Source organism: Rhinichthys klamathensis, unplaced genomic scaffold, assembly GCF_029890125.1.
Source record: "Rhinichthys klamathensis goyatoka isolate OS25496 unplaced genomic scaffold, OSU_Roscu_1.1 h1tg000234l_1, whole genome shotgun sequence".
In the NCBI taxonomy this organism is placed as follows: Eukaryota; Metazoa; Chordata; class Actinopteri; order Cypriniformes; family Leuciscidae; genus Rhinichthys; species Rhinichthys klamathensis.
Genome location: NW_026606757.1, coordinates 248,594 through 257,892, shown reverse-complemented (window position 1 = coordinate 257,892; position 9,299 = coordinate 248,594). Strand labels below are relative to the sequence as shown.

The following is a 9,299-nucleotide window of genomic DNA, read 5'->3' as shown; positions in this document are numbered from 1 at the left end:
GCGGGACGAGTGCGCCGCAGTTTTGCCCAGAAGAAGAAGTACCGGTAGTATGCAAGAAAACCATGGTAATACTTTGCTTCGCAAGCACAACTAACTAGAGGGCGGGGCGTGAAGGGGGACTGGTGCTGACGCAGCGCAGAGGGCGTGGTTTGCGTTCGGTGAAGGGGATTCAGTGTGTGGTGACTCGGGCGGAGTCGGCTTTACTGTCGGGAAACGAGCTCAATCATTGAGATAAAGAAAAAAAAAAAACTAAAAAACTCAATTAGCGGGTTGAAATGTACCCCACTGCTGTATGTTACTTCCCCAAAGAAGCGTCGTATGTGGAGTGTTTTTAGCGTTTGTGGTGGGTGGATTTGTTGGAGAGCTGCTTAAACTGGAGTTACGGGAAGCGAAGGAGATTTTCTCGGCCCTGGTTTTCATGATCGGGTCGCTTACAACTTACTAAAGTTCGCAGATATACTTCAGTTTCTCTCTTTTTTAACCACTGCTCGGTATGTATGCTTGTTTTATGAAGTATGCAATGTGTTTAGGATGGGTGTGTATTGTATTGTTGAGATTATGGGAGGTTTGGCAGGATCGCTTTAGCTGTGTCGATTGTTCCAGTACAGCGTGTCCAAACTGAATATTAACGTTACTGACTCTCCACTTACGTTACTTCAACTACTTGACACTGGCGGTTTATTTTCTACCGCCACTGTGCTTTTAGCATCGCAAATTAAGTTGTAACTTTAATCTTTCTAATGTTTTTGTGCGTATACATTTATATGGTTCACTAATAATCCGTTATATTATTTAAGGCTAACATTAGCCAATAAGCTAACCCCGAACATTCAAAATTAATATAAATATATTTTCATGCGTCTTCTATCAACGCCTAATGCATTGACTCGTCATTCGGAATAACATCCAGTTCGATTTTAATGGATCTGCTGTGTGTGATTTTTATCTGATTTGATTGTGGTTTTAGTATTGCTATTACATTTTAATTCTACAAACTTACACTTTGTTTGCTTTTTGAATGCATTCAGTTTATGTTTGGTTAAGTTATTCATGTTCGTTCTTAATGTTGCGCCGATTAATTATTGTAATCTGTCACATGAAACTCAAAGGAGAGTTTTCCTCTGTCAGCATTTTAACTCTTTGGAGTTTCTTTTGCGCCGTTTGTTCTTTTATTTGCACTTTTTCAAAAAGTGTTTTCCCATTTGACGCTTTCTTTGTTAATTTAGGTATACCGTGCTTAACATTTTTAAATTTGCATTGTCTCGTTAGAAGACAGAGAATAACAAAGAATCACGCCATAAATAATCAAAATATTTTGCTAGTTTAGTTCTACTTGGAAAAAAAGTATTTAGGCTACTTGCAGAACATTTATAATCTATTGCTGTTTGTGCTATTAAGCTACTATCAAAAAATAAATAAAACGGATATTTTGTTGTGCCTTTTGGTAGGCTATTACTATTATATGAACGTATATGTTTGTATTCTATCAAATGATGTGTAACGAGTAGATTTACTAGTTGTTTTCACCATGAAAGGCGAGTTGCTGTTTGAAATGTTTTTTTTTTTTTTTTTTTTTTTTGTGGCTTGTGTAATGGCTTCTCTTCTGTGTTGCAGGTTTCAGTTACTCTGTAAGATCCAGAGGAACAGGCCTCACACAGATGGGAAGAGTCTGTAAGAAGCACCTTGAAGGTGCACCCAATCATTGGACTATTAGTTTCACATAATCCACTTGTCCAGACAGACTATCCAGTGTGGATGATAATAAAGGCGTAAAGTCTTTGGATAAAACCCTTTTTTCTTCGACTCTTGCCCCTCATAAAAATATTGGTTTAAAGAACCTTTGTGAGCAGTCATTATCATTTTTGTGACACCAGAACTTTACCATCAAAATGAGTGCAGAAGGATATCAGTACAGAGCGCTGTATGACTACAAGAAAGAAAGGGAGGAGGATATTAACCTGCATGTTGGGGACATTCTTACAGTCAACAAGGGTGCACTACTTGCAGTTGGCTACGTAGAAGGCATAGAGGAGAGACCAGAAGAAATTGGATGGCTCCCTGGCTTTAATGAAACCACTCAAGAAAAGGGGGACTTTCCTGGTACGTACGTGGAGTTCATCGGCAAGAAAAAGATTTCTCCACCAACTCCCAAACCAAGGCCCCCAAGGCCTCTACCTGTGGCTCCGGGGACTGCAAGGCCAGACTCAGACTCTGAGCAAAGTGAGTAAGCTAAAAAATTTCCCCTGAATTATATTTTCAGCCTTTTTGCCACATCCAGGGATCTGGAAGTATTGCTAACTGGACTAAAACATGCCTTGCATATGATGCAAATTAGCTTTAGAATTGAAAGTATTTATCAAAGTATCTATCAAAGTATCTTAAATCCTCAGATTTTTCTACCATTTTGTGCTGCTACTTAGATAGTTTCTCAATTCCACAGAAGTTTTATATAGTTAACCCTTTGATTAATATTTGGTCACCAGAGTTGACCTTAACCAGTGGTCACAAAGCAGATCTTCATGTATTTGCAGTATTAAAAAATTGTCAACCTTTTTAGCTTGGTTGGTGCATAATTTTAACGAACCCTTTTTCCACTTAACTAGATCCATTCATGCTGATGCCAAACCCACTGCCTCTCTCAAAATACCCACTCACCACTTATTCCATTTTCGTAACTAGCGACCAGATTTTACACCACCATTTCATCAAGAGATTGGATTTATAGCTGCAGCACACAAATGTCGCCTGAATATTTAAGGCTGTTTAAGGTTTGCACTGGGCTATGTTTTGTAATTGCAAACATGGCAGGAAGCCCAGATTTGGATGGAGGCACACAGTAGTTTGTAATTGTCTGGCATTGCTGCATCTTTCACACAGCCACAGTACGAGTGCTTCGAGCCCCCTATGGCTCCTTTAAAATCACCCAGTTCTCTTAATTTGTAGGTTTGCTCTTATGCTGTCTTTGTTGTGCCATTTGTTGCCATTTCTTTTCTAGTGTCTAAAAAAGCTTGATCTATGTATTGTGAATGATACAATACAGATTCTTAGGGCACTTTCACACTATAGCTTTTGAGGCTTGTTTGCCTTAGGTTCTTAATAAGAACCAGAAAGACAAACTCAGTTGTCATGGTGACAACTGAACGATGTGTTCATGTTGTCAGGTTATGAAACATAGGCTAGATCATAAGTGAGATAGGGCACTCAAAATCAACTTGTGTGCTACTTCCTCATCCTATGTGGTTTGATGCATAAAAACACTAGTACATAACTTTTTATCTTTGAGGTTGTTGTTGTTGTTGTTTTTTTAAAAACCCAGCTAACTTTTTCCTGGTGGTCAAGAATTAAGATTGCTTAAGCTGCATAACTGTGGCTAAATTGACACTATGGCCTCTTTTTTTCTCAATACCTATTCTGAATTGTGTCCATGTTAAGGGAAGGGAGAGGAAGCTCTTACACTGGATAGGGGTTGAGACTTGGAGATTGCAGTTTTTAGGAATGTAAACCAGAAGCAGATCTGGAAAACTGCCAGAGCTCATGGCATTATGCTGCTCACACGCTAGAACCAGGACTCAAACCCAATCCCCCACTCCACCACTAAAACCACAAAAAATTCCAGATCTCAAACTCAACACTTTTGACTTAGCAGTGATTTATTTTTCTAATCTACATATGACATAATTGACATCTGATGCTGATTACACTGTAGGAAGATTATTTCGGCCTTGCTAGAAAATCTCTGGTTTCTCTTCCTCATTTGAAATGACTACCGTATGTTTTTTTTTTTTTCTCTTGAATCCTCTTAGCCTATTTGGGTAACTGTTGCGTAAAGAATCAGTGCAGAGAGAAGTGAAATGCCAGAAAATGCCCCTCATTCTCGATAGAGATGCTTGAGGTGGCATTGTGTGTGTGGTATTATGTGTCATTCATTATATGACATAAATGTTATTCCTGATGAATCTCCAGATCTAGCTGAGCTCATTTATAAAATTATTTGAAACATTAAAAAGAAAAAAGAATTTAATAGCCAAAAATAAAGTGCTTTCCTGTGTGGGGCCTGAAGCAGAGACTCACGGCATAAGAAACATCTGGAATGTCTTAAAGACGAATCTCACAGATTTTCACCAATTCAGCAATTGGCTCTTCCTCTTTAGTGTTCATTTTATTATTTTACTAGCACAGGAGAATTCCAGGCAGAGAACGATTTGTAATTGTGCCGTGCCGAACGAAGCTCAACTGGAAATATAACTTTAACCGTTCCTTACCGTTCTTAGAACCTTTCGATGAAAAAACAGCAGTTAAGAAAGCATCTGATCATAGCTACATGGATTATGGATATGTTCGTCACAGTCAAGTCAAATACACGTTTTTTTTTTTATATAGCACTTCATGCAATAGATTTATTTAAAGCAAGCAGCTTTATAGTATTAAAAGTGAAAAAACAGTGTCGCATACTATGAATACTTGCCTTAGTTTACTTACCTTAACTTTGATTCATAATGTTAGTCTGTATAATGTAAAGGTAAGAAATATTTTAGTAATTTAGTATAAATACATTATTATTATTATTATTTTTTACAGTGTACTAGGGGTGTAACGGTACATGTATTCGTATTGAACCGTTTCGGTTCGAGGCTTCCGGTTCGGTACGCATACAAACCGAACGATTCCTTGGACCATTTTTCCTGCCGACAAAATTCGCGCTGGCGCGACCATAGGACACGACCACCACAACGTTGCGCAACATAAAATGTCAAGCGTAATGAAAGCGGAACGAAACTGCGCTACTCATTGTGTGCTTCACGGATCGTTTATCAGTTCGGACCAGCAACATCTGTGCAGCGCGAGCCTTTTAAGTGAAATTACTGAACTTAAATAAGCTTGATAAAATTTATCATTCTAGAAGAAAATTTAAAATGGCTTTTGCATCTGAACTCTTCATATATTTAAATGTTATTTTTAATGTGATGACCAAAAAATGATTTGTTCATCCTTCAAAGATGACACCCATTTATAAACCTGAAAGTTTCAAGATGTAGGAAAACTCACACTTATTTAAAAAATATTTTTTCTTTTAACAAATAGGAAATTTCTATGGCATTTCTTACTTTTTGCTGTATCGAAAACGTAGCGAACCGTGACTTTAAAACCGAGGTACGGACCGAACCGTGATTTTTGTGTACCGTTACACCCCTACAGTGTACCAACCATACTGGTAAATGGCATTACTGAGATCAGCGTGAATGCATTGTATATTAAAGGCACCCAGGTTGCACTTCTCAGATTTTTATCGTTCTTTCTCATTTCTCCATCTTCCTCTTTGAATTTTTGGATTATTCTTCTGGGGTCAGACCTGATTTAGGGGGAGTGTTTAGCATGGGACATCTCTCTCTCTCTCTCTCTCTCTCTCTCTCTCTCTCTCTCTCTCTCTCTCTCTCTCTCTCTCTCTCTCTCTCTCTCTCTCTCTCTCTCTCTCTCTCTCTCTCTCTCTCTCTCTCTCTCTCTCTCTCTCTCTCTCTCTCTCTCTCTCTCTGTGAGCAGCTGAGACTCACTTAAGAGAACAGCAGATGTGGAATTTCTGTCCGTTTTGCCTCCCAGGCTTTTTTTTTTTTTTTTTTAAACACTACCATACTCCTTTCTATGGGCCTCTAGTCTAGAGTGAGAGGATCCGTATGTGCCGTGCCCAGCATTGTGCAGAATTCTTGTTTCATTGTTTACTACTTATTCTTGGTAAAGCTTTCAACTGCACTCTGGGTCCACAAATTGTATTGCTCAGTTTTTCCTTCACTTCGGTTCCAAGTTGGCTTTTTCTGTGCGTGACTCCGTTCAGGGAGCACTGAATGGAGCATCTTTTATGGCTTTAACTTTTTCTGTACTATGGAAATTAGAATTCCTCTTTATCTGACACTGTTCTGTTTTATTGCATGGAGAATGAGTTGAGCTGGTAAACATACACTATGTTCATGAATTATTTCCAACATCGCCTACTTAATAATGGTTGAATGTTTTTCCAATTATCAATATAGTATAATACAATAACATTGCCAATAGCTAAATGAATTATGGCCACAATGGTCATGAAAGTCGTCAAGTCATCCAACAACCAACCAGTGATAAGTTATTCTAATATTTTTATTTTAGGTTTGATTTTTTTTAGTAGTGGTGCTTTAGTTGGCGTTTTTTTTCTTTAGTAAAGCGGTTTACATTTTAAAATCCTTCAAATTTCAACCTTTCTTCTAAGTATACGTCACTTAGATTTAGGGATCTTTTAGACCGAATAACCAAGGATTATGTTCAAAATGTGTGGCTGATCATTCAGTATTTGCCTGCTTTAGATATAAAACATTCAGTAAAGCCACTAAATGTTCTTTGTTTCGGTATTCTGGAGTTCAGGATTCTGTTTCCAATTTCCATAGCCAATTAAAGTAGATGATGCGATCAAACCTTGTATGGACTAACCAGTTTTGATCCAACCACAAGTCCATGCAAGGCCCACATTCCTGTACTTCGTGAGATAAATGGCAGTCTTTTAGCATGCAGTTTGCAGGGGTGATGCAGTCTGTGCATTACATTTAGAGAAGCTATATGCTTATCTGCTATTTTATCTTCATCTCAATCTGAGATGCAGGTCTCTTGTGGTTGTTGCTAGGTCCATGTAATGCATTGAGAATTTATTTCGATAAAACTGGTAGTGCTGGGCGGTATGACCAAAAATCTGTATCGTGCTACTTTTTAAGATTCTGGCGGTTTCATGGTATATCAGTGTTTTTTTTCATGACTGGATCTTTATATAAGTTTATAGTGGCTTATTTTACTTTCAGGAGTACATAAAATAGAAAAACACTGTAATGTTAAATACAAATTTACTTAAAAAAATGGAGGTAATCAAAACAATTTATAAAACAAACAATTTAGTTAACCTTTTAAAATGTAATCAAATAAAAATTAATAAAACCTTTTATTTTTTGGCAAATTTACTGTTTATATTAAAACATGTATGAGAACTTGATATTACTTAAAAAAATATTTTGTAATCAATTGTATTAGTATTACACCGTACATTCTACTGTGCAATGGTACTATATTTCTGTTATAATTTCTTCAGGTTAAACCAAACTTATTTTGATGAGTTGTCATGAAGACCTTTTAGTAATGTATTATGTGATTAGATTTTCTTGAATGCAATGGTAAATGTTTATAAAGTGAACTCTCAGAGAAACTCTGGAGATGAAGTTCATGTGGAGTGTCCTCATAATGAGATGACAGATGCTAAAAAAAAACACGAGCGTCACACGTGCTTCAGTATATGTGTGTAGACGAAACTGCGAGGTTCTAATCCACAGATACGCAAACATGCAGATTTCAAAAACATGTAAGATGCTTCATAATGCCTTTTTGCCTTTTGTAGAGCTTAACAGTACCACGAGTACGCACAGTATTGGATTTGGATCGTTCCCGTCTGATTGATACCGGATTCAGAAAAAATGTAGATTCGGAGCCAATGCCAATACTGGATATCGGATTGGTGCATTCATACACACTACTACATAACGTTCTTCATGTCCGTTGAATGTATGCAATTTTTTTTTTTTTTTTTTTGCTATGCACCGGTGTTTGAAAAATGTCTATTGTACACACAAAATTGAAACCAGCAATAAATGCAGGACATAACAAATTAATCAACCATGAAAATGTTTCAAACAACAAAAGTTATCCAAGAAAGTGCGCGTGAAAACTGCCAGGGAGAGCTGTGGCAGTTAACTGATGGTGTGACCTGGTTTGGGGAAGGCATTGCTGGTGTTTGAGATAATGTGCTTTTCTCCTTTTTGAGGGGCCTCTTCAGCACTCGGTGGAACATCTGCTGCATGGAGCAGCTCTCTGAGAGAGAGTTGTTGCTGGGTTTTGTAAAGAATGTGCAGTTTGCCCTAACCAAGCAGTAAGCCAATATATATATATATATATATATATATTATGCCAAAGTACCTAAAAAAAAAAAAAAAAGAATATATATTTGCCACATTAAATACATTTTCGGGGGCACTTTTTTTACCTTCATAGTTTTTTCCTAACCTTATTAAATGTCGTCTTTCTTGTCAAATGATTTATTTTGACTAGTTCAGTTAGAATAATAAGACACTATCAAATGAAATCAATATCAGCAATGTCCATATTTTCACTGTAGAGGAAACAAAAGCTGCATCTTCTGATGCTATGATGTATTTATTTACACTAGGGGTGGTCCGAATACAATTTTTTGAGCTTTGAAGCTTCGGTAGTAATAAACATCGAATATTCGAAGCTTCGGAATCTCTATATGTCTGTCTGTCCGTTTGCATTTTGATTATTTCGAGAACCGTTCATCCAAACGACTTCACAAGGGAGTGCAGTGTCATATTTGGTGCAATATAGATAGACAGGCGAGACGCGACACGTTCAGAATTATTAAACTTTTAATAAACTACAGAGCGGCGCGCCTCACGCGAGCAGAGTTTATATGCTCCGAGAATGGACACTGCACTAGTGATATAAAACACACACACACACAGGTCTGTTAACTTAACCAATATTTTAATAAGGTAGTCTAATATTTTTCTCACTAACAAATTACTGACAAAGTAGGGTAGATTTAAATAAAGAAGCAGTGCGCCTCACGCGAGCAGGGCTTATATGCTCCGAGAACAGACACTGCACTAGTGATATAAAACACACACACACGCAGGTCTTTTAACTTAAGCAATATTTTTAATAAGGTATAGTCTTCTCACTGACAGAGTAGGGTAGATTTAAATAAATAAAAACGAAATTTAAATAAATAAAACATAAAAACGAAATTTTAATTAATAAAAACGAAATTTAAATAAATAAAAACAAAGTTAAAATAAATAAAACATAAAAATGAAATTTAAATTAATAAAAACGAAATTTAAATAAAAAACGATAATAATAAAAAAACTAATAACTTAAATATAGAAAAACGAAATTTAAATAAATAAAAACGATAATAATAAAAAAACTAATAACTTAAATATAGAAAAACGAAATTTAAATAAAGAAAAACGAAATTGTGACGTGACTTCCCAGTAAAATCTCAAAGTCTCGCAGTAGATTAATTTAGATTGACAATAGCGGGTAAAAAGGATAATACATTTTGTTTCTATTATTCTATGTTCCACAATGTCAAAGCAACGCAGCTTAACCCAAAATACAAGCTCAGGCATGCACTTCTGTCCATACACACTCCGCTGTTCTGCGCTCTAGTCAGAGAATACTCCCGTTGCAGGAACACTTTTAGTAGTCCAAGA

General features: G+C 36.6%; 1 protein-coding gene across 1 annotated transcript in view; it reads left to right on the top strand.

Moving 5' to 3' along the window:
- The first annotated feature begins 245 nt into the window (after positions 1-245).
- The window catches only part of pik3r1 (phosphoinositide-3-kinase, regulatory subunit 1 (alpha)), a 30,131-nt gene continuing 21,077 nt past the window's right edge, over positions 246-9,299 (top strand). Inside the window, exons 1-2 of the mRNA XM_056265493.1 lie at positions 246-491; positions 1,615-2,220. Coding sequence (XP_056121468.1) covers positions 1,890-2,220 — 331 coding nt within the window. The 5' untranslated portion in view covers positions 246-491; positions 1,615-1,889. The remainder of the gene's footprint in view (positions 492-1,614; positions 2,221-9,299) is intronic.